General features: G+C 50.2%; 2 protein-coding genes across 7 annotated transcripts in view; one reads left to right on the top strand and one right to left on the bottom strand.

Annotated features, from left to right (window-relative positions):
- Window positions 1-1081: 1081 nt before the first annotated feature.
- CASP9 (caspase 9) lies at window positions 1082-19973 on the bottom strand. 3 transcript variants are annotated; one of them, XM_040645812.1, is made up of 9 exons: window positions 19754-19973; window positions 16541-16934; window positions 14154-14188; window positions 13054-13230; window positions 12514-12603; window positions 11195-11342; window positions 4287-4513; window positions 3618-3727; window positions 1082-1793 (listed from the first exon to the last, which is right to left on the bottom strand). In XM_040645812.1, the coding sequence occupies exons 1-9, from the start codon at window positions 19883-19885 to the stop codon at window positions 1496-1498; spliced, it is 1611 nt and encodes a 536-aa protein (XP_040501746.1). In that variant the 5' UTR covers window positions 19886-19973; the 3' UTR covers window positions 1082-1495. The 3 variants fall into 3 exon arrangements, with proteins under 3 accessions (XP_040501746.1, XP_008692917.2, XP_008692916.2); XM_008694694.2 differs by having other exon boundaries at window positions 1562-1793; window positions 4334-4513; window positions 19754-19971; XM_008694695.2 differs by lacking the exons at window positions 11195-11342; window positions 12514-12603 and having other exon boundaries at window positions 4334-4513; window positions 19754-19972.
- A 1290-nt stretch (window positions 19974-21263) lies between these two features.
- Window positions 21264-27549, top strand: part of DNAJC16 (DnaJ heat shock protein family (Hsp40) member C16) — a 40260-nt gene continuing 33974 nt past the window's right edge. Inside the window, exons 1-2 of one of the 4 annotated variants that reach the window (XM_040645813.1) lie at window positions 21264-21706; window positions 23921-24105. In XM_040645813.1, the coding sequence (XP_040501747.1) occupies window positions 21515-21706; window positions 23921-24105 (377 nt within the window). In that variant the 5' untranslated portion in view covers window positions 21264-21514. The other 3 variants (XM_040645816.1, XM_040645814.1, XM_040645817.1) reach the window with 3 other exon arrangements.

Below are 27549 nucleotides of genomic sequence, written 5' to 3' on the forward strand. Positions count from 1 at the left end.
GTGCCCCGTGGACCCAAAGGCCCCAGCAGGTCCGTGAAGAGCTGTGATAATGTCTCATTCTCCTGAATGTCACCAGGGCTCCCCAGGGGAGGGCCCCCTGATTCACGAGAGCATCAGGCGCAGAGCCTGGCGGGAGAAAGCCAGGAAACTGCCAAGCTCAGCTCTGCTCTGCCGAGTCGACCTGATTATTTTCTCGTACGTGTCCTGCAGGTGAGTGCAAGTAACTAAGCACCAGCAGTCCCGGGGACTAGTTCAGACCTGGAAAGGTCACAGGAGGAAAATGATGATGAGGTGACAACCACATGAATCCCAGCTTGGTGAGTCTTAGCAAACGAGCCTCGCGTCCAAGGCCCTGAAAGCTGCCAATTGACCAGGCTCAGGAGAGTTCTTAAGACCTCCAGTATGGGGCCTGACCTGTGCCCCCCCCCGGACCTGCGACTTCACTTCCCCGAGGACACGGCTCCCAGCCCAGTCACCTTCCCAAGGTGGGGTAGGGTTCACATAAACTAAGAGACGGGAAAATGTGTTTTATTTATTTTTTTTTAAAGATTTTTATTTATTTATTCGACAGAGATAGAGACAGCCAGCGAGAGAGGGAACACAAGCAGGGGGAGTGGGAGAGGAAGAAGCAGGCTCATAGCAGAAGAGCCTGATGTGGGACTCGATCCCGTAACGCCGGGATCACGCCCTGAGCCGAAGGCAGACGATTAACCGTTGTGCCACCCAGGCGCCCCGGGAAAATGTGTTTTAAAAAGCAAACATCTGGGGCACCTGGTGGCGCAGTCAGTTAAGCATCTGACTCCTGGTTTGGGCTCAGGTCGTGATCTCAGGGTTGTGGGATCGAGCCTGAAGTTGGGCTCTGCGCTCCGTGCGGAATCTTTTGGGGGACTTTCTCTCCCTCCGCCCCCCCCCCCGCATGTGCGCTCTCTCAAACAAATCTTTTTTAAAAAATAGAAATAAAAAAGCAAAAATCTCCTTTATAAGGAAAAACAAACAGTTGGAACAAAATGAGGGGGAAAACAGGCACCAAAAAAAAAAGTGTCCATATTCACATAAGATTTTTTTTAAGAATACCGGAACATAAGAAAAATTGGTAACTTTTAAAACTTCATTTAGGATTCGCAGACTCCAGCAGCCCCAAACAGGCTGATCTGAGAGAGATGCTGGTTTGTGTATGACCCAAATTTCCTACAGATCAGTGGTTCTCAAGGGGGGTCCCACCGGGGACACCTGGCGGTGTCTGAAGACATTTCTAGTTGTCACTCCTCAGGGAGAGGAGTACTGGCATCTGTGGGTAAAGGCCAGGGTCGCCGCTAAACACCCTACAGCTCTCGGGACGGCCCCACAGCAAAGGACTACCTGGCCCCAAATGTCAATAGTGCTGAGGTCAAGAAGCCCTCCTCTAGAGACAGCAGCCATGGGCTGGAGAAAGGGCCGCTGGGAAGAGTCCTGTGGTGTCCTTGGTAATCTTCTGCTCCTCTTCCTCAGTCGACGGTCATTTGTCTCCAATGTGGAAGCTGCTAAGAGCCTGTCTGCCACCGGTGGGGAAAGAGCAGACCCACGACAGGCCACCAACCCCTTTAAAGAATGACAGCCATTGCTGTGGGACAGGCCGGGCCTCGGCTGCCGTGGGCCCAGAGCAGGAAGGTTTTGGGGTGAACTCAGGTAAAGCAGGGGGAGAGGGGGAGGGGCCCTGGCTCGCATTACGTTTTAAAAAAAAGTTTTTTCCGGAGGAAATTGAAACAACCGGGAATCTGTTTGTAAATCCCTTTCTGCGAAACGGCATTAGCGACCTGTGAAAACAGGAACACGGGGAAGTCTGTGAGCGCTCTCGATGGAAGTTAGAGGTCCAGGGAGGGGCTGGGGGGGAATGGCCACTGACCCAGCCCTGTCACAGTGCTAGCTTCTACTCTGTGTCTAGGAGTCTGTTTCTCTCTGTTTTGTCTTTTAGATTCCACATATAAGGGGCGCCTGGGTGGCTCAGTCAGTTGGACATCTGCCTTCGGCTCAGGTCATGATCCCAGGGTCCTGGGATCGAGCCCCACATCGGGCTCTCTGCTCGTCGGGAAGCCTGCTTCTCCCTCTGCCTCTGCTGCTTCCCTGCTTATGCGCGCTCTCTCTCTCTCTCAAATAAATAAATAAAATCTTAAAAAAAAATTCCACATATAAGTGAAACCATATGATATTTGTCTTTCTGTGTCTGACTTATTTCACTTTGCATAATACCCTCTAGCTCCCTCCATGTTGTCACGAATGGTGAGCTCTCATTCTTTTTTACGGCTGAGTAATATTCCAGCGTGTACTATACCACGTCTTCTTTATCCATGCCTCTATCGATGGATACTTAGGCTGCTTCCATATCTTGGCTGTTGTAAGTAATGCTGGAGGGCAGGGCAGTGGGGGGCTGGGCAAAATAGGCGAAGGGGATTAAGAGGTACAAACTTCCGGGCATGAAAAGTGCAGCATAGAGAATATAGTCAATAATCCTGTAGTAACTTTGTCTGGTGACAGATGGCGACTACACTTATCGTGGTGAGCACAGCGCGACGTGCGGAATTGTCAAGTCACCGTGTTGTATGCCTGAAACTCACATAACATTACTACCTATGTCCACTACACTTCAATAAATGTATATGTACATACAAAAATATATAAAAGCTTAAAAACCATTTTAAAAACCTGCAGCCTCCTTGAGTTGGGAGGGAGAGTGTTTAAAGAAAAGTATCTCCATTATAAGTTCAGAAAACTCAAAATTCAAAATTTCAAACTTCAAAAATTCACAAAGTTCAAATGAGATTGAGAGGTTCGCTTAAAGAAGAGTTGAGAGAAGAGATCAGGCCCAGGAGCCGAGTGCACTGCTTGGCCCTGATGGACTCCCAGCCCGACCCTCAACGGCCCCCGGATGCCTCTGAGGTCACCTGCCCAGAGCCACGGCACATGGGGCCCCCTCGAGTCCTGAACTTACCTTACCTTTCTTCTCGGCTCTGCTCCGCAAAGCACAAAGCCAGAGCCCCCCCCAGGAGGAAGGCATGGACCCAGCCCTTCTAGACCCTTCTTGTGACTCAAAACACCTGAGCAAGCGGGACAGGCCCAGATGTGCTCTGAGACCCGTGGAGGAAGTGGCTGCTCTGAGCGGGATTCCACGGAGAGAGGCTGGGGACCTATCAGGCCATCCTTCCTGCTCTCTCATTGGCCCCACCCCCAGAGAAGGCATACACTGAAGAAATCAGAATTCGTAAGGGTCAAGCATAGAAGACTACACAGTAGGGAGAAGGCTGCAGACCCCACAACCTGCCTTCAGGCACGCATTGCTCTAGCCACCGCACCACCCTGCCCTGCACTGAGGACTGCCTCTGCCAGTGGGGATCCCAGTGTCAGCTGGGACCCCAGAGGAGCCAGGGAAGGCAGCCCTTTGAATAACGGGCCAATGTCACTGTAACCGTAACACCTCGCAATTAAAAGAAGCAAAAGCACCGACTCTCACGGCAAGCCAAGGTGCGGAAGAAACCTCTGGTGTGGGCCCCGGGCCCTGCTCGCCCCTCCCGCCCTCCTCCAAGGATGACGCACGCCCCTCCCGGCAGCCTTCCCTCTCCTTCCCAGAGGAAGGCCGCACTCACCCTGAGCAGGAGGGTCTGCAGGTCCTCAGAGTCAGCCCACTGCTCAAAAACACCGTCCAAGGTCTCCACGTACCAGGAGCCGCTCTTGGTATCCCTCCAGGAAACAAAGCCTTCAGAAGCAGAGAGGCTGAGCTTTAGTGGAAAGCCGCTAACCACCCCACAGGCAGGCCGTAGCCGCCTCTGGGCTTGGGCCCATTCACACGGCCAGCAGTAGCGGCCCCCATCGCTGCGCTCTGTCCCCGTCAGGACCTTACTTCACCCTCACCACCAGCTTGGGCCTTTGGTTGTGATTCCTGCTTTCCCAGCAAGGAGAACAAGGCTCCGAGAAGTCACGGGACTCACCCAAGGGCTAAGGAAGGAAGGGAACTAACACTCGTCACACCTGCTACATGCCAGGGACCGTGCTCTGTCACGTACTAGCCACCTCGTGAATCCCCAGGGCACCCCGTGAAGTGCGACTGCTATTCCCATTTTAAAGATGAGAAGACCGAGGCAGGACCAAGACAAGGGTGAGGCAAGGGAGGCATCTTAAATTCTGCATCCTAAGCGCCTCGCCTGCTCGCCCCAAGCTGAGGCTCAGAGAGGAGAAGTCATTTGCTCAGGGTCCTACAGATGGCAAGAGGCAGAGCCAAGACTCACACCCACATCTTTGCTGCTTCTAGGGCATACCGGGGGACCCCGCCAGCTGGGAGGAGGAGCTCTCCTGATGCGTTCACCTGGGAAGGTGGAGTAGGACACAAAGATGTCACTGGGTGTGGGCAAACTAGACACGGCGTCCGGCTGGTCAAAGGGGCCTGGGCCTTCCTGGAACGGGACAGCGTCGGACTCGGGGTCACTGTCAGGGGTCCTGTCTTCGGGGGAAGCAGAGGCCACCTGAAATCCATGGTCTTTCTGCTCTGTAGGAACCAAAGAAAGACACTCATCACTGACACACACAGACCAAAGCTCCTGCTCCTTGCTTCCCGGCGACATCCGACCTGCCCCAGCCTGAGTCTGCCTGATTCCCTCTGGAGCCAGGGTTCCAGGGCTGAGCAAACATCAGCAAGAAACAGACACCGAAGCTTTTCCTAGCTTTTTTTTTTTTTTTTAAGATTTATTTATTTGAGAGAGAGAGAGAAAGAGAAAGCATGTGTGTGCAAACAGGGGAAAGGCAGAGGGAGAGGAAGAGAGAGAGAATCTCAAGCAGACTCCCCGCTGAGCTCAGAGCCCTACACAGGGCTCAATCCCACGACCCTGAGATCAGGACCTGAGCTGAAATCAGGAGTTGGACGCTTAACCAACTGAGCCACCCAGGAGCTCCTGAACCTTTACTCTTTACACATCCATTAGGTAAAATTGCGGGGGGTGGGGTGCAGAAATTTTTTTAAAAAGCTGTAAAAACAAGTTATAAGGTAGACACCCAAAAGAACTGAAAACGGGTGTTCAAACAAAACCTTGCACAGCAACATTCACGGCAGCATTATTCACAACAGGCGAATGGTGGAGACAACCCGTGTCCACAACAGAAGAATGAATAAACAGAACGGGCTGCACAGATCCAGCAGAATTTCATTCTGGCTTGAAAAGGAGTGAAGCGCCGGCCCCTGGTGCCCTGCGGACGGGCGCTGGAAACATGCCGAGCGCAAGAACCAGATGCCAAAGGCCACTCTCTGGTTCTGTGTACGTGAAAGACCCAGAAGGGGCAAAGCCACAGAGAAGAAAGCAGGTGAGTCATTGCCAGGGACTGAGAGGAGGCAGGAATGGGGAGTGAGCACTGATGGGTATGAAGCTTCTGTTCCGGGCAATGAGAAAGTTCTAGAATTAGGTCATGGGGCTGTGTACTCACGTACTCACTGAACTGTACACTTTAAAATGGTTAAAATGATCAACTTCATGTCATTAAAAAACAAGTGGCATTATTTGGCCTTAAAAAGGAGGGACATTCTGACACACATTAAAACAGGTGAACCCCAAGGACATGACACTCAGTGAGACAAGCCAGTCACAGAAAAACATATGCCACCTGCTTCTACTTTCAAGAGGCGCCTACCATAGTCAGATTCACAGAGGCAGAGAATGTAGCAGTGGTTACTGGGATGGGGGGCAGTGCAGAACGGGGAGTCAGGGTTTCATGGGGACAGGGTTTCAGTTTTGTGGGATGCGAAGAGTTCAGGAGGCAGACAGGGGACACGGCTGCACACCAGTGGGAATGTGCCTAACGCCACTGAGCCAAGCACTTAAAAATGGTTCAGGTGGTAAATTTTCTGTTTGTTTTATGATAACAATTTTTTTTAATTAAAAAAAAAAAAAGACCAATTGTTCACGGAGGCCGCCCCCCTGAGAACAAGACTGGAGGTAGGGGTGAACAGAGGACGTTTACACGTCAGCTCAATATACCTCAGAAGGCTGGATTTTTTTTTTCTTTCTGGTTTTTTAATGATCATGAACTCTTTTTGGTCTCAGGAGTTTACCGACCAATATTACGCACGTGGACCGTTTTGTAGCTGGTTGCTTTTGTTAGCCATACTCACGGCCTCTTCCTTAACACACGTTAAGTCTCACCGCAATGATTTTTTTTTTTTAAGATTTATTTATTTATTCAACAGAGATAGAGACAGCCAGCGAGAGAGGGAACACAAGCAGGGGGAGTGGGAGAGGAAGAAGCAGGCTCATAGCAGAAGAGCCTGATGTGGGGCTCGATCCCAGAACGCCGGGATCACGCCCTGAGCCGAAGGCAGACGCTTAACGACTGCGCCACCCAGGCGCCCCTCGCCACAATGATTCTAATCAACACAAAGTCTGGCCACGGGGGCAGCGTCCAAGGACAACCGTGGCCGACAGTAGGCTGCGTCCCCCCTCTGGACCTTTATACGTTTGTTCTTACCTGGTCACTTGCAGGTTCAACTAATGATGCTTTACTCCCTTATCACAACATCATGGGGACTTTCCACAGGTTATTACAAAGCCTTCTTTACCATCATGGTTTATGACACAGACGGCACGCACACACACACACACACAGGGAGTACCCCTGGGGTACAGGCACCAAAGACGCAAAATAACAAGATGGGGGCCTGCTTTCCGGGGAGCTAAACGCCCAAATGGAAAAACCCAGGCCCTTACTTTACACGGAGACTTAGATTTTCAAAAATGATAGAGAACTCGCCTCTCTCCTTCTCTGGGGGGCGGGGAGTGGGTAGGGATACAGTGGAGGAAACTATCCACTGTAGCAGCATCCCCTCCCTTTCAGAAAACCAAGGGAAGAAAAATTGCCATTCTTGGCTGCTGTCTTACGAAGACCAGCAAGGTGGATCTTGTGAGCAATTCTGTCTTATCTGGTCTTGCCTCGGCTGCTGAAAGCACGAGGCCAAATGCACAGGAGACCTCCAGCAAGCAGCAGGACCTCACGACGTGCATTTCTAGACCCCAAATGTACTCTTCTCCTGTCCTTGCGCCTCCCCTTCCTCCCTCGTTACTTCGTTCTACTATATTCCTCGTACTCCCTAAGCTATCTCAGATCCTTGTAGGGCATCAAAGAAGGCAGCAAACCATAGGTCATGGGAGCTGTGGAGATGTTTACACCTTCTGACCCTGTACTTTCCCCAGGAAATAATTCAAGCGATGTCAACACTCTGTATGTAGAGACATTTGTGGTCACAGGAGCCAAGAATTGGATATCACCTCAACGGCCGACACTAGGGAAATGAGTTGGTGAGTACAGATCACTAAAACGGAACATTATAAAGCCATTTAAGCTAGCGGTGATGAGGACCGTGGTGATGTGAAGAAATGCTCACGGGCTAACGCAGGATGAGAAAAAGCAGACTGTGCCCACGGGCCACCATCCACAGGTAAGAAGCAGAAATGAGCCCACTGTGTCAGGCTTGCAAGATCCTGGAGGATTTCTGCACTCACATTTTCTGTCTTTTCTGTTTCAGAATCTGAACTCCCCCCAAAGCTGTGGCAGACCTGGAAACCAGAGTGGGGTCAAGGCAGGACTCCGGCCACACATAGCTCCAGCACAGAGCCATCAGGGTGGTGACACGGCAGAAGGTCTCCTGGCACGAGCCCCAAAGAAGCACAGCTCACTGCGGGGTGCAATGGGCCCTCGAGAGAAAGCAGCTACAAAGAGCTTCGGTAAAAGCAGACAGAGGGCAGAGTGGGCCAGAGGGTTCCTTAGGGAATGGTTTCTGGGGCAGGTGACCGTGACACAGGCTCCAATGAGAGAGGGAACAGTCCTGGTGGGGGAAGCAGCAGGGCAGGCAGGCCCTGGGCAAGAGAGCAGGCAGGTTTGTGTGGCTGGATCTGTGGTGGGAAAGAGCAAGGAGGGAAGGAGGTCACAGTTCACCCAGGGAAGCCAGGGTCCCATCTGCAGGGGGGCAGAGACAGGACAAGGATGGTTCTGGCACCCCCATTCGATAGCCCCAACATCTATTGCCCCCCCGCTACATCTGACTCAGAAACTTGGCAGTTTGTCTTTGTTCTCACAGCTGACCTTCAGGGGCCAGGATTCTGCCCTACGCGTGTTGCCTCTCAGCTCTGCTGCCTCTTCCATGGAGACCCCCGAGCCTGCAAAGGGGACTTCTGAGACCTGTGAGAGCTGGACTGTTCCACTGCTTCCTCAGGTCCCTGCTTCTGGTTATTTTCTTGGCCGAGATCCCGGAATCTGCCCTGGGTGTCCGGGAATGACTTGAAGCGGAACAGGGACCGGAATCTGAGACGTGGGTGGCCAGGGTCGGGGGCACTGCGGTGGGAAAAGCCGTAGGAATGGCCTGAGACAGAGGGGGACAGAGGGACCGCCTAGGGAAAGTGGAGAAGACACAGTGCGATCTGACTGGGGAATGAGAGAGAGAGAGAGAGAGAGAGAGAGAGAGAGTCAGACGGGGGATGTGAACTTCATCTCCATTCACGTGTCCTCCTCACTCGACAAATCTGAGGTGAAATCCTCGCCCATAGGTTACATACCTTACACACAGCTGTGTTCTTAAGGACATTCTCGAATTCAAAACCCCCTGTAAGGCAGACTAACTTCCCCAGAAGAATAAACACACAGCGGGGGGAGGAGCTGTCCCCGCAGCACAGAAAATCCACAACCACGCAGCACGTCGTGCCTCCTCCGGCCTTCTCAGCAGGAGCTCTAGAAGTCTGAAGACGGGCTGCCCCACAACGAACAGCTCGGCCTCACAGAGGCCGCTTGGCTCCGGCCAAGTGCACCGGGCTGGGTCACGCTGTATCACGCTACTGACTCAGGGACAGGCCACACCAGCCCTACCAACCCTGAAGCGCGTGTTTGTGCCCTGGGGCGTGAGCCACCTCTTACAGAACGGGTAACTTGTCAAAGCATTTTCAAACTGGTGGAAATTGCAACAACAGTGAATTTTGCAAAAGCAACCCAAGAGTCACCAAAATCCAGGGCAGATGTTCGGATGCCTGTAAACAAGAGGACACCAGGCGGGTGACGGACCCAGACTGCGGGCAGGTCACATCTCTGTTTTCAGCCACCCTACTGCCCCCTTGTGGCCACAGCGTTACACACAAGGTCAACAGCCACCTGGGGCAGAGCAGGGACCACAGTTCCATAGGCAGCATCCTAATCACTGCGTTCCAGCTCTGAAATCTTGCTGTTCCCATCAAGATGGGTTTTTTTGATTTTGGGGTTTCTTTTTTTTGTTTTTAGTGGAGGGAATCTATATTATTTAAAATTTTGCTTACAATAATTTTTATATGGTTCTATTTCAAAATCAAATAATTAGCATCCACAGAAGATACAACCATCCTGTGAGCTTTGTGCGAGGCTGGGGGGACCCGGCTGTAGGGCAGACGGGCCTAGCCCTGCCCTGGGAGAGCTGACCCGCCGGGGAGGCCATCTTAATACAAGGAGAAAGTGTTGTGAGGGAAGAACAGAGGCTGCAGGAGACCTTGTGGGCCCGCTGACGGGTCCAGAGAGTGACCCTGCGAAGACCCTCCGTGCTGCTGGGAATGGACTGTGAGGAGGCACTGAGCTGCAAGACCACGAACTGTGACTTTCCCAGAAAGCTGGCGTCCCAGCTCGGCCTTCGTCCACGGCTCCCTTGCCCGCTTCATCTTTCACTCTCTTCACACAAGAAAGAAAAACCATCTGCTTCCGAGTAAGAACATCACCGGACTACACACTCGGGATCACAAGAAAAACGATGATCTGGAGATTTCTACAACCCCAAGAGCAGCAGCCTTTCCACCTTCCTCTTCCCATAACTCTGGGGTAACTGTGCCGGGCACAGGGGGCTCCCATGCGACACGGGGTCCTCTGGGGTCAGGGGGACGGGGAGAGTCCAGGTCTGCAGCTACGGACACGAACCCGGCACCGTGCGCTGCGTCCGTCCTAGATATTCCGCAGTGACGCTAGGAGGTAGGATCTGCTGTTAGCCCCACCGGCCAAGACTTCTAGAGATTAACTGGCCCATGTTTGTGCAGGAAGGAAGTGGCTACCAAGGTTGAACCTGGTGTTCCCAGTCACTCGTGGCCAACTTGTGGGCATGGGTCACGACAGCGACCCGATACAGTTCCAGTCAAATTATAAATTCCAGGGGGCAGAGACCCTGTCTATCCCGTATCCCCAGCACCTAACACACAGCTGGGGGTATACAGCAGATACTCAATAACACTTACCAGATGTCATGTGACCACAGCCTGCTCTCCTAGACGACCCGCACCCCCTCACGTTACCCCCCCCCCCAACGTGGAACAGTATGGGACAGATGAACACATTCAGAATATGCTACTGGGGCACCCGGGGGGCTCGGCTGGCTAAGCGTCCAACTCTTGGTTTCAGCTCAGGTCATGATCTCAGGGTCCTGGGATCAAGCCCCATATCGGGCTCCCTGGTCAGCGGGAAGTCTGCTTGTCTCCCTCCCCACGCCCCTCCCCCTCACGTGCGCGCGCACATGCGCGCTCTCTCTCTAAAATAAATAAATAAATCTTAAAAAAAAAAAAGAATACACTACAGGTTATGATCTCAGGGTCCTGGAAATTAGCCCTGCGTCAGGCTCTACACTGAGCTTGGAGCCTGCTTGGGATTCTCTCTCCCTCTCCCTCTGTCCCTTCCCACCCCCTGCTCGTGCTCTCTCTTAAAAAAATATATATATATCCGTATATACATATACGGATATATATACACATACACGTAATATTACTGAAATCTCCAGTCCCTGGACCCATGGGAATTCAAATACTTTAGCTCTGGCCTCCCTTTCTCTGGGACAGTAGAAAGAGGGTCAAGTTGAGGGAGGTCGGGGGAATGATAAGGAAAATGAAAAAGGGTTTTTTTTTTCCCTCTCCTCTGCTTTGTGATTGCCAAGTCTCTGGAGTTGAAGCTGCCAGAGCCGAACGAGCCCCTGAGGCTACTGCACCGTGAGCTGGAAGGCTCTAACCTCTACAGGCTGGACAAAGCGGAGGCCTACTCAAGACAGGCAGGTGCTGCTGTTCGGACAAAGGGGCCACGTTTGGGACCCTCTGACTACCCCAACAGACCCCTTGGGCATCAAGAGAGGCTGGAGAGAGAAGGAGGCAGGGGGGCTCCTCCCACTAGTCATCGGCTGGGAGACTGAGGACCTGCTTACCCCCACCACAGGCCTGGATGAAGAAGAGCTTGGGCTTCCCTCCCAAGCTGGGGCAGCCGGCTCCATTGAAGATGTTCACAATTTTCTCGACAGACACAGGACATCCATCCGTGCCATAAACAGCCCCTGGGAACTGGCGGTGGCTGGCCTAGAAGACCAAGAATCCTGTTTACAAAACCAAGAAGCTGGGGTAGGAATCCAACACACTGTTCAGAGGCTTTGTGGGGCCAAGCATTTAGAAGGTCCCAGCCAGGGGCACAAGGCTGATTTAGGCAGTCTCTATTCCAAGGTCTCAGACTCACGTGCCTAAGACAGCCTAACTGGAAAGTGCTGGCCAGCTTCTTCTAGATTGATGGTTCTCAAAGTATGGTCCCTGGACCAGTGCATCAGCATCACCTGGGAACCTGTAAGGCATGCTGATTCCTGGGCTCCCCCCGGACCTAACTCAGAAACCCTGGTGGTGGGGACCAGCAATATGGTCTTTCGGGAGCCTCTAATGCAGCTAAGCTTTGAGAACCACTGCTCTAGACCAGTTCTTCTCAAACTTTCTGTGTATGGGGACCCAGTCAAAGTGCAGGCTCTCCATGAAGAGGTCTGGGGCAAGGCCTGAGAGTCTGAATTTCTCACGAGTTCCTGGTAAGGCCCATGCTGCTGGTCCACAGGTCACACCATGAATGAAAAGGGGGCAGTCCCTGCCCAGCTACAGGCCAGAGTTTTGCTCTGTGAGGATGTGGCCAGACCATTGTGGTTCTTCAAGAGAAGCTGGAAATCCTGATTTCTGTGAGAAAGTTGCCAATTTTGAAAACACTGGGCAACCCCCCAGGGGGACTACAGGCCTCTACTTGGAGCTTCTGATTGGTCCAACCCTTACATGAAAAGATGAGGGACCTGAGGCCCAGGTAGTGGGCGGGGCTGGGCCACAATGACCCAGCCCATTAGTGTCCAAGCCCAGAGTGGGTCCCAGTGTCCTGACGCCCAGCCAGTGGCGAAGGGCCTGGGACAATGCCCAGTGGGAATGGAAGCAAGAGCTGGGAGCTGCTGTGTGCTGTGCCCGGCTCTGCACAAAATCCGGGATAGGAGCTCTGTGAGCAGAATCTCCTCCCTGACTCTCCCAAGATGGCTTCTCCCAGGCACACAGCCCCACCCAGGAGGAGCATCCGAGTCCTCAGAGAACCAGATGGCTCCCAGGAAGACAACAGGGGACAGACAGGGCCCCACGGCTCTTCCCACAAGGCCAGGACACCGGAAGGGACCAGGCTCTGTCATGGCCTCTCAGCTCAGCCCCTCGGGGCAGCTGCCCAAGGAGCCGGCACCTCTACCTGACAGCCGTGAGAGAGGACGACCACCACGCAGCAGTCCAGGGCACCGTGGTCGCGCCGCGCCAGCTCCACCAAAGCCTGGAGCATTTGCTACGAGAGAAGGTGGCAGATGAGCAGGAGCACTGACGGATCGGGTCCCCACGCTGGGCCCGCCTGGGCAGAGCCCCTTCCCTGCCCCCGCGGCCAACCCTGCAGTAATGACCGGCCTGACAGTCACAAGAGGCACTGTTCCTGGGGACAAGATGCTGCGCTTGGGCACAGCCCATTCACTGCTCACAGTGACCCGAGGAGGTGAGTTCCCTTCCTGCTGTCTAGACGAGGAAACTCAGGAAAGCTCAGGAGACACACGGGAGGGCCCGTCTTGAACCAGGTCTCCCCGAGTTTGAGGCCTGACCTGGGATCCCCCCGCCCCCCCGAGCCACGCTGCCTCTGCTGGTGCTCCGGTCCTCAGGGCTCGTCTAGGGGAGTCACTCGCTGTCAGGTGGGTGGCAGGACCCTGCCCCACCCCTCCCCACCCCTCTCCGCAGACAGTGACCCTACCTTGGCCGTCAGGTCGCACTTCACCTCCACCGTGAAATGCAGCAAGCGGAAGCGCCGACGCAGCTTCTCACAGTCGATATTGGAGCCGGCGCGGGTCGTGAGCCTCGACTCGAGGCAGAAGTTCACGTTGTTGATGATGAGGCAGTGGCCGCAGGGGTCTGTGTTCAGGGCGTACGCCTGCCCAAGCACAGGGGCCAGTGTCAACCGGGGTCTCACTGCACCCCTCCAGAGAGAAGCCGAGGCCCTGGTTTTCCTGCGTGCGGTTGGCAGTCTGGAGAGTTGGGACCGAAAAGGGGGTCTGCCCTCTCTCTGATGGAGCGGCAGCGTCTACACCCAGCATTCTGGGGCAAAAGCACACAAACCGCAAACCAGATGGGCGTGAGCACGAGCGGTGGGACATGCGAATAGCTAACCTGGGAGAGGAGGGCAGTTCCCACGGCCGCCCTCAGCTTAGAAATCTGACACCCAGACGCATTCGCCCCAAAAGGACCTGACAGATTGTCCCACCCAGGGGAGCCTGGGAGAACCGTGTGGGTGGCTCTGTCAGCAGAGAGACTGGTGCCTAGACCCGCCCTCAGAGCACTGACACCACTTCCCAGCCAGGCTCCCCGTGTCCCTTGGAACCCCCTCACAGCAGCCTGTTCTTTTTGTCACAGTACTTAACACGATTTAGATTGAGATTGAGATAGTTCTTTGTGTCACTAGCCTCTGCTAGGCTGACGGTCTAGCACAAGGACTAGAAACACAAGGGGTCTGCTCCCAGGTATCCCAGCACAGAGCCCAGGACCGGCACGCAAGAATCACACAACAAACACTGTGAACGAGAGGGAGTGACTCGGTCCCACAGCCGATTCTGATGGCCGCCTCACGTGAGGTCTGACCCCTGACTTCACAGACAAGGGAAGAGCAGGGAAGCTTGGACAGCCTGCTCCAGGAAGAGCTGCGCCAGCATCAGGGAGCTGTAGGGGGCCTGGGACCTCCCTCCAGCTGGGCTCAGTTCCCTGGGTTCCTGATACAGCTGCAGAGGGAAGGACTTGGGACATGTAGAGCAGAAGAGCCCAAAGCCAAGGCAGCTGGCCCCAAGCCACAGGAAGACTTACCAAATCAACATTTTGCTTGGAAATCTCCTGAGCACCTGGAGAGAGAGAGAGAAAGAGAGAGAGAAGATGTGAATGCCTGGCCCAACAGGGGTGGGACAAGGGTCTTTGAATACAGAAGATCAAGAATTTGGGAAGCACCAGGGAGTGCTGGTGAGAGACTAGAGGGACAGCCACCTTGCAGAACTGCTCAGAGGTCTCCAGTCAGGTTAAACACACACCTTACCCTCTGACCAGCAATTCCATTCCCAGGTATAGACCCAAGAGAAATGAGTGCAGTGAGCACAAAAAAACCTGGCCGCAGATGATCACTGAAGCCTTATTCTTCTTTTTTTACCTTAAAGATTTTATTTATTTATTTGAGAGACAGAGCATGTGTGCACACAAGTGGGGAAGAGGAACAGTGGCACAGGGAGTGGGAGGAATAGACTCCCCACCAAGTGCAGAGCCTGATGCAGGGCTTGATCCCAGGACCTCAAGATCATGACCTGAGCCAAAGTCAGATGCTTAACCAACTGAGCCACCCAGGCGGCCCACTGAAGCCTTATTCTTTTTTTCTTTTTTTTTTTAAGATTTTATTTATTTGACAGAGAGAGAGAGAGATCACAAGTAGGCAGAGTGGTAGGCAGGAGAGGGAGGCAGTATTTGAAATTATCTCTGCTCCCTGCTTAGCAGAGAGCCTGACGCGGGACTCGATCCCAGGACCCTGGGATCATGACCTGAGCTGAAGGCAGACGCTTAACTGACTGAGGCAGCCAGGTGCCCCTGAAGCCTTATTCTTAATGCCTGGAACTAGAAACAACCCAAATGTTCATCAACAAGTTGATGGATAAACAATTTATGAAAAAAGCCGCATAAGGGAACACTCCACAGCCTGAAAAGGAACGAGGTACCGACATGTACAATGCTGTGGATAACACAAAACATTATGCCAAGGAAAAGAAGCCAGGAGAGTGTACGTGGCATGATTCCATTCATAATGAAATTCTAAAACAGAAAGGCATAAGGGAAGCTCTAGGAGAGCAGACGCTTCCTGTACGTAGAATCCGTGGAGCCCGGCACTCAGAAAGTCCTCTGCAAATATTTGCAGAATGAATAAATGAGTAAAGGTGATCATTTTTCCTTCAGGGTCAAGTGAGTTTTCATTTCGATTAGCAAGAAGTCCAGTGACCACCAGCCTATAAGGTAGTAGGACTTTTTTTCTTCTTAAACAAAGAGAACTTGGTGGCTATCTTGGAGTTGCAATGCAAGGTGAGTTGCACTGGGGCCTATTCTCATGATCCCACAGTGGTACCATTCATTGCTCACAGAGAGCCGGGACCCCTTGCTGGGAACTATTCTCTCAAGAGTGTTAAAGCCATGCCGGAAAAGCATTCCTATCCCATTTTTTAATTGGAAGTGGTTTTACCTGCCTGAAGAATCCCATAGTTCACAGCCTTAAATCTGAAACTATTGCTTATTTCCAAAATCCCACTGCACCCCAAAAATATAACTATTATCCACAACTGAAGAATTCTTTCATTCCCCAAATTCGTAGTATTGATCCACAAAGTGAGAAAGGGACATCATCAAAGTGGCACAGTAAGAGTTTTCTACCCCCTTCCCTGACAAATGAACACCAATTTTGACAATCATCCACAAATGAGACTGCCTTTATGGAAGTCCGGGAATCGAGGAGAGAAGTTCCAGAACACCGCTGGTGCAAAATAATCCAAGACTGGATGCACCGAAGAAGCCAGTCAGCAAGGACTGGAGGAGCTGACTCCTTCAAATACGAAGCCAACACATGACTTCAAGAAACATGAGAAATCAAGGAAATAGGACCCTGCCAAAGGAGCACAATAATTTTCCAGAAACTGACCTCCAAGAAATAGAAACCTGTAATGTGCCTGATAAAGAATTCAAAGCTGCTATCTCAAGAAAGCTCAGTAAGCTACAAGAGTATACACAAAGACAATTCAACAACATCAGGAAAACAACACCTGAACAAAAGAGATAGAAATCATAAAAAGAACCAAACAGAAATTCGGGAGCAGAAGGATGCCATGAATGAAATTAAAAATGCAACAGACAGCATCAACATCAGACTCGAGCAAACAGAAGAAAGAATCTGTGAAGTAGAAGACAAGTCATTTGAAATTACCAGCAAAGAACAAAGAGAAAAGAACAAAGAAGATGAAGAAAGCCTACATGAACTGTGGGTTATCTTGAAAAGAAACATCTATTGCATTATTGGGGTCCCAGAAGAAGGAAGAGAGGGAGAAAGGGGCAGCAGGCATGTTTAGAAAAATAATGGCTGAGAACTTCCCACACCTGGGGAGAGATCTGGATATCCAAGGTCATTAACCTCATAGGTCCAACTACCCACCAACCACTCTCTTGGTACTCACAGACATCACTGAATCGTCCAGAACCACTGTCCACTGGCCTGGACACCTCTGATCTGAGAACCTCTGGCCTGAGCTTGTCTGGCCAGAGCTGCTCAGGCCCCAGCACCACTGGAGCGAGTTTTCCTGGAGTCGGCTTTGATGGACCGTGCTTCTCTCTGAGATCCTCTGGTGTGAGGCCCGTTGGTCCAAGCACCACAGGCATGAGGTTCAGGGGTCTGACAGCCTCTGGATTCTGCTTTTCTGCTTGCCGACTCATTCTCAGCAATGAAGCCAGCTTATCCTGGTCTGTGTCCTCTAAGCAGGAGATGAACAAAGGGAGGGCCTGACTCCCTCGGGTCTCTAGATCTATGACCAGCTGCCTGGCCTGATCGTTCCGAGACCCTGAGCCTGCATGCTGTTTGGAAAGAAAGACATGGCACTATTATCCACACAACGTCCTGTGACTCTCACTTTGTCCCCGCTATGTCCCATCTAGCATAAATCTACACAATCGGTCACATGGGCAAAACTTGAGCCTGCAGTTATACTGAGTGTGTGCCACTTGCCAGCCTTTGCTTTTCTATTCATTATTTTGGAGGCATCTCTCATGAACCCAGCACTGTGCGAAGTGCTGAAAATACAGCAGTGAACATTATCAGTCCTCAAGAAGCAGACATCTAGTGGGGGTTGCAAACAGACAAATCAACAGTGACACACCAAAGAGAGAAGTGTCAGGTGGGAGAGCACATGGGCCTTGGAGGGTCCAGGGGAATCCAACTCAGCCTTGGGAAGCCAGGGAGGCATCCAGCAGGGGATGTCTTTACTGAGACCCCAGGGAACATTAGCAAGTGAATAGTGAATTCAGAGAAATGAGAAATGTAAGCTGGAATGGGAAACAGTCAGTGAGGGATGAGGCCTTTGTGTGGTCATGCCAAGAAAGCTGTGAGGAGCCACTGAGGAGTTTTAAAAAGTGACAGAGTCGGATCTGCCTTTTAGAAAAATCATCCTAGGGGCGCCTGGGTGGCACAGCGGTTAAGCGCCTGCCTTCGGCTCAGGGCGTGATGCCGGCGTTCCAGGATCGAGCCCCACATCAGGCTCCTCCGCTATGAGCCTGCTTCTTCCTCTCCCACTACCCCTGCTTGTGTTCCCTCTCTCGCTGGCTGTCTCTATCTCTGTCAAATAAATAAAATCTTTAAAAAAAAAAAAAAAGAAAAAAGAAAAATCATCCTAGGGGCAGGGTGGACAACAGAAGGGAGTGAGCCACAGCCAGGTCAGGTGGTCGCAAAGATGGCGCAGCAGGAATGGGGAAGTGAGTGGACAGACCAGAAAAATTAAGGAGAATGCACAGGATTTGGGCACTCATCAGGTGGACTGTAAAGTGCAGGAATGGTTGAGGTTAACGGGTGTCAGGATGGTGGGACTGGTCACTGACACAGGGAAAAGAAGGAAGAAACTGCTTAGCTGCTCATTCCTTGAGACCCAGCTCTGGCCAAGTTCCTCAGGATCCACAGGGATCCTCAAATATCCTACAGCGTCAAATATCCTACAGCAGCACTGTCCAAGGGAACATTCTATGATGATGGAAATATTCTTCACCTGCGCTGACCAAGATGGCAGGCGTTAACCAACATGGCTATTGAGCACTGGGGTCCTACAACTGAGGAACCGAATTTTCTATTTTGTTTAATATTAATTACTTCAGATTTACACTTAAATAGCCACATGTGGCTAATGGCTACTATACTGACCAGCACAGACCTATAATGTCACTGAAAAGATAATCCTCACTAATAAAACAGCTAGCTACAGGCCTTTCTCTCAACATTTATGGAAAACTCACAGTAAGACAGACACTGTGTTAAATGCATCATTTCATCTAGTCCCCCTCAACAACCTTAAGGGGTTAAATTACAATTATCCCCACTTTACAGATGAGGGAAACTGAGTCGCAGAAAGGCACTGCAACTTGCTAATATGTAACAAAGCCAGGATGAGGACCCAGATCCATATGGCTCAGCCAAACCAGGCAAGGCAAAATGGCAGCCTTGTCGTTCATGTGACATTCTTTTAAAACTCTGAATTTGTTGCTAACATTTAAAATCAGGGAATTTAACATCAAAATCAGGACTTTCAGCTTCTCTTTAAAAATCTGGCCACACAGGGCCAGCATTCTAGAATGACCATATGTGCTGGAGCTGGGAGGCTGCCCACCTCAGTGCCCACCCATTGGGCCTCTGTGGGCATTTTAATTTGTATCTGAAGGCAAGGATATGGCCTCAAACCATTTCCACTCCTCCATACAGGTCACAGAGCAGATGCTCATGAGACTTCTTTTAATATTATTATTCACTGGTAATTTTTCATTATGATCCTTATCCTATTAAAGACTACCTTACTAGGTCAGGCCAAGCTCCTGCATGATGGAGAAAACAGACACTCGGTCTGCAAGCAGCCCCCAGGGCAGTGGCCAGAGGCCTCCAGAAAGCCACACACACCTCCTGGTAGGAAATAACCTCCTGGACCCCTCCTTACCTCACAGGCCTGTGGTGAGAGTCAAGTAAGACATGAAACTGCTTTTGAAGAGAACCTCATATGTTTATTTTCTCCATTACCTGCATCAGGCCCCTCATCTCCAAAACCCCTTAGGAAACATAAACTTAGCACAGGAGGAGCTGGACAAGGGGGCAGAGGACACAGCCAGCTAGGCCCCCGACTCTGTGCCTGACCTTACAGTTCCACATCCATTAGCTCATTTGGTTCTCACACTACTACTGTTGTCCCCAGTTCACAGTCCAGGAAACTAAGGGTCAAAGACGATGAGTGACTTAGCCGGGGACACAGAGCCAAGCAGTGTGACCCACTCCCTCCAGCTGGGTGCCCTGAACCTCCACGCTAGAAGGAAGAACACAGGCTTCCTTCCCGGGCAGAAACACTGGGCTGTAGCAGCCAACAGTGCATGCTGGTGGTACAGGGCGTGGAATCGCTCTAGCCAACCCTGGAGGAGGTGTTTGGGATCGCACGGTTCCGCTGGACCATCCAGTGGGCTCTAGTGGAAAAGGGGGCTCCCACACGATGGTTCCCCAAAGGGGACGGGTACTGGGGGCACAGACCGGGAGGGGAGAGCTGGAGCTCGGCCTTTAAGTCATGCTGTGGCTTCCGCAACCCTCTCCGCGCGGCCTCGCTGACCCCAGCTAGGACGTGAAGTCTGCGCGCGGCGCGGGACACTGGGCGCACCTGAATGTCCTCGATCATGGCGGGCGTGAAGAGCTGGCGGGTGAGCAGAACGTCCCAGAGCGAGGCCACCTGCAGCTCGGTGACCAGCCGCACCCGGCACCGGCGCAGGAGCTGCCGGTCGGCCTCGTCCATGGCGGCCAGACGGCGGGGACCCGGGGAGCCGAGGTCCACTTCCTGGCCTCGGCCGCCGTGCCCCGCCCGCCGCCCAGGACCCGCCTCAGGACGAGCCACCTCGTTGAGCCCCGCCCCCGCATCGCCCCTCGGCCCCCGGGTCCCGCCCCCAGGCCCCGCCACAGCACCTCCTCCGCCCCAGAGGCTCAGCCTCCGCGCCCCGCCCCCAGACACACCCCCGCGCCACCGCACCGCCCCCAGGGCGTATCCTGCGTCGCTGCCCCGCCCCCAGGACTACCCCGAGTCACCCCTCCCACCCGAGTGCACCCCTAGTTCGCGCCGCCAACCCCTAGCCAGAAGGCACCACCGCTCCGCTTTTACAAAAACTCGGAGGCGGTCACACTGCTGGTTAGAGGACACCCATGCCTGGAGTCATGGTCTGTACCGCCCCATTCAAGCCTCTCGCGGGTATGGGGTCCTCCAGCCCCATCCCCGTCGGTAATAAAACCGTAATTCTCCTGCTCCCCGCCCCGTGGCCAGATGTCGTTTACTGTTCCAAACTCGCCTGTGTCATCCAACCAAGCCCACATTTCAAGGTCTTAAATCCCCCTCTTCCTTCCCTCCCACTCTAGCACCTCCCACAAAGGGGAAAAAAAAAAAACTGGCATTAATCTCTTCTGAACTCCCAGTTTGTACAGCTCACTTCCACATTTCAAAAATAATTGCTCCTGTTTATTGGGCGTTTGCTAAGTCTCAGCCATTGTGCTAGTCACTTTACATTGCGTTATCTCACTTATCCTTGACTACAATCCCACCAAAGGAATACCAAAAAGTGTTCTCCCCCCCCCCCCGCCCCATCTTACAGCAGTGGTCTGCGTTCAAGGTCCCAGAGGTAGTAAGTGGCACAAGGCAGTCAAAATTTAAACCGGAACCTGACTCAAGTCCACCTTAGAATCCATTCTCCTGAGCATCAAAACCTCAGCCCCATTCATTCATTTATTCTACAAATACTTATTAAGATCCTGCCTGTGCTGAGGTCTACTCAGGCACCGAGAAGATCCAGGTGAACAAAACAGAAGGCCCTGCCCTTAGAAGCTTACATTCCAGTGGGAGGAGACAGACGATGAACAATATAAAGAAATAAAAGATAGAGTGTGTTGGGGATAAATGCAAAGGAAATTTTTTTAAATAATAAAAACAGGGCGGGGGGGATGTGAAATCTCTTTCATTATATCCCCAAGGAACCTATATCATTGGCTCAATGAAAGTTTACCTCATCCACCTGTGACTTTCCCCCTCCATCCCCGCCACACACACATCCCTTTCCCAGTCTGAGGGCAGTCTCTGGCACATCCTACGGCAGAGCTCGCTTTGGTAAGTAAGTTTAGGAGTCCTGGATACTAGGCCTTGGGCAAGTCCCTGCCCCTCTCTGGGCCTCAGTCTCCCCATCAGTATAAGGTGAAGTCGGACTAGAAAGGCTCCCTAAGGTCCCGTCCAACTCCGACGCTCTAGGCTTCTATGAATAGGGTGAAACAGAACAGGGACCAGCGATTGTTTCCCCACCCTAGCAACTGTTACTAGACGAGGGCCATCTCCTGGCAGGAGTGGAAACTCCTCCCTGAATCGGGGAGGTCTTTTGAGCATCCCATCATGCATCGCGACTTCGTCTCTCTAGGAGGCACGTTTTGGCCTCTTTGGTCACGATCATCCCTTTGGATCCAGCCAAGGAGCGCGCCTCGTTCCTATGGCAACCGCGCCAGGTCCACGCGCAGACGGCGGGTAGCAAGGGTCAAAACAGATTCGCAAAGTAGACGTCCTCGACCCGTTCAGTCCGCGCCTTCGGTGAGGAGAGCCTTTAAGTGTCACGTGACCCCTCCCGCTCGTCCCCGCCCCTCTCCCCTCCCCAGGTCCCGGCTAGCGCTGGTGCGGACCGGAGGCTCCCGGCCCGGCGGACTAACTGGAGCACGGACGCTGCAGCCGGTTGGGCCGGTGCCCTTTCCCGGTAACTCCTTCCCGGCGTGACGCGCGGAGCCGCGGATGCGGCGGGGCCGGGCAGACTCGGGGATCTCCCGTCAGTTCCTCCTCGTTCCGGGTTCCCCCGGGCCCGGGGGAAACCGGGAGTCGACAGGGCCCGGCCCAGGGCTCTCGGTGGGTGGCGGGGGAGGCGGTCGTCTCCTGAAGGGTTGCGACCTCCGGCGGGAGCTCAGACCTGGAGCGTGCCTCCTGGAGCCCCTGCCTGGACCAGGGGATACTGCCCGCGGGCGGTAGTCTACCTGTTGGGCAGGTGGTTTCTTGCCCCGAGGCCGGCACAGCCGAGCTCGAGACTGCCAGCCAAAGAACTTCACAGCCCCCCGCCTCTTGGGCTGCTCACTGGAGGCGACTGATACGGTGGAATAAGGCAGCGATTGCACTGCGTAATAGAAAAAATAATAAGTATCACTTTCTGACTGTTGACCCTATGTTCAGTAAATCTTTTACATACATTTAACTTCCTTGCTGATCCTTTCAAGGTGGTATTATTCGTCTCCATTTATGAATGACACTGAGGCTTAGCAAGTTTAAGTAACTTGCCCAAGGTCATGAAGTGGTGGAGGACAGATCCCAATATAAGTCTGTTTCCAGAGCCTGTGTGCTTAACCAATACCTACCTCACCGTCCAGAGTTTTAGCGCTCTGTACGTGTTTTATAGGGCAGAATAGCTTATAGGTTGCCTTAACAAGGAAGAAACTGATTTGTTCTAGGATTTTTTTTTAAGATTTTATTTATTTATTTGACAGAGATAGAGACAGCTAGCGAGAGAGGGAACACAAGCAGGGGGAGTGGGAGAGGAAGAAGCAGGCTCATAGCGGAGGAGCCTGATGTGGGGCTCGATCCCAGAACGCTGGGATCACGCCCTGAGCCGAAGGCAGACGCTTAACCGCTGTGCCACCCAGGCACCCCTGTTCTAGGATTTTTGTTCAGCATGCATGCAGTCCTAAAAATTGGCCATCAAATGAGTCAATTTTGTGAGCACTCCCAGGCACTATTTAGACTTCTGCTTGTCAAAATCCACCGCTGTTAACAGCTTAGCCTTCCTTAAGTAAGGTGTCACATTAGACACTTGAACCTTAAAACTTTAGTAATTCATGAGAAGTCAAGATAAATACGACCCTTGAAAACTCACCATATGATAGCACAAAGATCAAAATTCTGGACTGTACATGTCCTCGCAATACAGCACTACCTTGTTCACGAACCAACCAGGGTTATTTCTGAACCCACGGTGAATTCAGTTACCACACTCACCAGACGTGGATTTTTTGACATTTGAAGACCCTGCTTGGTCTACAGCCTTTGCCATTAATCTCCCTTCACGTGGAAAACTAAATTTTTCTCACCATGAGGTCTCCATGTATAATACCCATATGCTCATGGTTAAAGAGCATCATCCCTGTTTTCTTGGTCCAGTGGGTGTGGTGAGAAAGAATAGAATTGGGTACACAATGTCATAACCGTTGTTTTTTTTTTTTTTTTAGAGTATCTCACTTTCCTACTTGTACTTATTTAACCCCAAGAATGTCACAACTATTTAATTACATAGTTTTGCACCTGGCAAATCTTAAGATCTCATGAATTTATTTAGCATGTACTCAGTGAAGTGTTCTTAAGCCACTATTTTTAAATTTGAAGTCTTATTGTCAGAATAAGTGAAACAGAGTTTTTGAGATGTAGTTGCCTTGATTTTCCTATGTACGTTTTCCCACATTGGCTTATTATTTCTTCATCTCATTCATGTTCAGTCATTTCTAAAGCCTTTCTAATCCAAGGAGTCTGGAAAGTTGCTGTTAAGTCCTATTGTTCATCTTTTCATCTATAATAGTTCTTATGTGTGATATACTCAAAAGTAGTAGCAAGATTGTTGATTTTAAAAGACTTGGTCAAACAGATTCACACTTTTCCTGCCAAATAGCTTTTGTTTTGTTTTGTTTTTCATCTATATATCTTATCCCTTTACCTAAAAAGCAAGACTGTCCAGGTTTCTACGGCTGAGACTTATTGCCTCTTCAATCATTTCAGCTCTGGAAAGGAAGAGGAATGGAAGTGAAAAAGTTGAGCATTTCCTGGCAGTTCTTGGTAGTTCTGGTTGTGACCCTGCAAATTCTGTCTGCGTTGGATTTGGACCCATACAGAGTCCTAGGGGTCAGCCGAACAGCCAGTCAGGCTGATATTAAAAAGGCTTATAAGAAGCTCGCCCGGGAATGGTAGGTGAAACAAAGAAATAGCAGTTTAATATAAGCTAAGCAGTTTTAGCAGGGGAATGAAGCCTAAATTATGGTTAGCTTTTATCTGTCTCTGTTTCTATGTTCAATAAACATATACCTGTCTAAAATATTTTATTGGGGAGAACTAATGTTCATGTTATCCTATAATTTTTAGTGATGAGATCCAAAGCCTGTGTTGCTGTGAAACCCCCTTTTAAGAATTCTTTGGCCTAAAGGATTACCCTAGATGCCACTAGTGTATTTACTGTTAAAGTAGAAGGGAGCTTTAGTTTTAAAATGTGTATGTAATCGACCGTGGATCAGTTAACTATCCCCATGATGTGTTATTCCCAAAGTAGCTCTTTATGAGTGTCATTGCTGAAGGGAACACCCTCCAATCCTATATTTGAAATTATTGGTTTTAAGCTTTCAAGAAAATTTATAGTAAGAGCTTTTTGCCCTCGATTTTACAATGTTCAGGAACTGAGTGCGTTACTCTTAAAAATCATCCTATAGAAAAAATCATAACTTTATCTAGATAGGTTTTGTATTTGCTAAAGAGTATACAGGGGTTTGTGAATTAGGATAGCAATAAATTTAAAACTTACGGACAGACGTCATCAGTTTTTTCCACCAATGCTCTGGACGTGCCAAAGAAGTAGAAGTTTCTGGATCACATAGCTGGAGGAGAGCGGCAGCAGGAGGAGAAAGGATGGGAAGGGCACAGGTGACTAGAAGCTGGGGGAGCCAATCATAGATAATAAAAGCAGGTTTGGGATGGGAACGATCATCGTGCACCTACTGCGTGCTCGGCTCCAGGTTCTATGCTTTTTATCTTATTTAAACCTTATAATTACCCTATGAGGGAGATATGCTGTCCCTCTTTTACCTATGGGGAAATCTAGGCTTACTGTTATTAAGTCTTTATTACCGCTGGGCTCCATAGCTTGACCTTCTGCGCCCATACGTAGTTTATTGCTTTTTTTACTTTTTAATCACTTACCCGTCTGAGCAGATGTTAGAGTGAGTGGGTTAGCGTTGGGGCGGGCAGGAAGTTTGCAGGAGCAGAGCTGCCACATGCAGATGACATTGCAGGCCGTGCATGACTCTGCCTGACACCATTATTCTTCAGTGAAAGATGTAGCTTAGCTTTAAACTGGTTGCAATAAAGGTAAAAGATAGTTTAAAATATAATGTTTTGAATATGTAAATATTTTAAACCAAACTGCAATCACAGAGAATCCAGCATTCTATACTAAAAACACAATCTGATTATGTGTGGCCTCTTTCCAGGGACTCTCTTTACAGCAAAATTGCTTTCCGCATCGTTTCAAACTCTTGCCTCTATATTTAAAGCAAAATACACAAATCTGCAATAAATTCATAAGATAGCAACATTCTTTTGGACAGGGTACTGGACTTTGGCAACATTTTAAAAGCAGGAATGATCGTTTGAGTATGTGGGATCTATTAAAATGTACAGGTTTGACTTTTCTGTCTTCCAGAGCTGAAAAGGGTGTTATGCTATTAATTAAATGAGTCATATGCTTCTCTTCCTTAATTAGATTCTCTCTAGGAGTCATTCATCACCTTAGAAATATAGAGAGTATCATCCAGGGAAAGTCTAAAATTTTACTTCACCTTTGTATTTTCACCATGTTATTCCTTGTTGCTGTTTTGGCTATGGCAGTGTTTTAGCCGTAAAATCGTTGGTTTCATTTCATGATGGCTTCGTACGCACTGAAAATAGCCGTGCTTCCCAGTCTGACTTTTCGGTATGAACAGCAGCTGGGGGAAGGGGAAGCGGTTAATCATTGAATTGGATTTGTAACTCTCCTCTGCTAGGTTTTACTCCGAAGTCACGTCTCTTAAGCTTCTCAAGAGCTTTCCCCTTCCTTGGTGAAACCATTTCAAGTCACTTTTTCCTCTCAGGAAAACTGTATTTCTCTCCTAATAATTAAGTTTTAATATAGGTGCTTTTCTTTTATCATCTACATTGGCAGAATAAACACCCTCACACCCCAAGAATAAGGTGTCCTAAAATTTGATTGGAAGCAAATGGGTATAACGTGGTCAGTCACTGGAACAGTAAAACGATTTGTCTATGACTTTTCTGTGTTACTTTTCCTACAGCCAGTAGATACCAAGTACAGTATTTTCTTCACTTCCACATTTAAAGGCCGTGTATCGTATTGCGGCTGGTGACATGTTTCCTACACACCGAAAGTAGTATTGGGTTCTTTCCTAGAGCTGGATTTATCCTTTTCTACATGTTTCCCACCTCATGGTAGCGTCCTGCAATTAGGAAAATATTCCTTATAACCTGAAACTGTCTTGAGGTTTCCTCCCTGTTCTCTGGCCTTGGTTTTGTCTGCGTCAGGATCTGTGGTTCTAACCCAGCCGCCCTCACAGCCCTGTCCTTGGTTCGGTCTCCTCAAAAGCCCCTTCCAATCCTCCTTCCCCTACTACATTCTGTATGTTAAATCTTCATTTGTGTGATTGCATCATTTTTCTTTTTTCAGCCTTTAGCCTAAGTTTGAATATTTAAAACACTTTTTTTTTTCATCCAGAAACATGCTTCGGAACCACCATCTTATTTCCCCAAGTCATACTATTTTCATTATACCCAGCTGAGATTTTTTTCCCCCCACTAATATCCATAATAAGAACTAAACAGTTAAGGGAGGAATGGTGTTTAAATTCAACAGCCGGCCATTTGCAGTTTATTTTTAGAGAAATCAGAATATGTGGTATAATTCATTCAAACATGTTCCTGCCAGAATAAGTTGATCAAGTTATAAATTTTCTTTATTCCAATGTACTTGGTGCTGTTTTTAGTAGTCATTTGCTTCCCAGTGAATTGTTTCTCTTTCCTGAACCTTTACCTAGAGGAAATTTACGAAAAGTTACAGAAGTGATTACGTAAAGAATACGCTCTGTAATAGAATCTCTTAACAAAAGAACATTGAAAAATCAGTTGGTATAAAACACTGATTTAGGTCTTGGGCAACCCTAAGGAAGTAAAACCTAGCCCCTACCTTCCAGAACTTTAAAAATCTCCAAAGCTGAAATTGGCATAAACACGGGCAGATTACAGAACAACATATGACCGCCAATGGATACAGTTAATTGCCAGCTGTGTATAATAGCAAACAGCAGTTCTAACAGAAGTTTAAATCACTTTGCATGAACTGTAGATTTTTCTCATCTCTTAAAACATGGGGCCTGGAAATCATTATCCATTTACAGGTAAAAGGCCACCTTAGGCAAAAAAGGGATAAGCAGAGCAATAATGAAACTGAAATCTCATTTGAACATCAGCAGCCAAATGCTATTTGGAACATGGTTGTCACGAAACGGTGTATCGGAAAAGTTGTTTCCTATGTCTACCTGAGTTGTCAGAAGAAATCCCTTCCTTGATCACATTCCAACGTTGGGGTGAAT

The sequence above is a fragment of the Ursus maritimus genome, unplaced genomic scaffold, assembly GCF_017311325.1.
Source record: "Ursus maritimus isolate PB19 unplaced genomic scaffold, ASM1731132v1 scaffold_32, whole genome shotgun sequence".
NCBI lineage: Eukaryota > Metazoa > Chordata > Mammalia > Carnivora > Ursidae > Ursus > Ursus maritimus.

What these genes read in the sequence shown, in the direction of transcription:
- CASP9 (XM_040645812.1), bottom strand. Translation starts at nt 19,885, where the DNA reads ATGGACGAGGCCGACCGGCAGCTCCTGCGCCGGTGCCGGGTGCGGCTG. An exon ending in TCCTCTCTCACGGCTGTCAG is followed by an intron (nt 11,343 to 12,513) that starts GTAGAGGTGCCG and finishes TTGGTCTTCTAG; the next exon opens with GCCAGCCACCGCCAGTTCCC. An exon ending in CCAGCTGGCGGGGTCCCCCG is followed by an intron (nt 3,728 to 4,286) that starts GTATGCCCTAGA and finishes CTGCTTCTGAAG; the next exon opens with GCTTTGTTTCCTGGAGGGAT.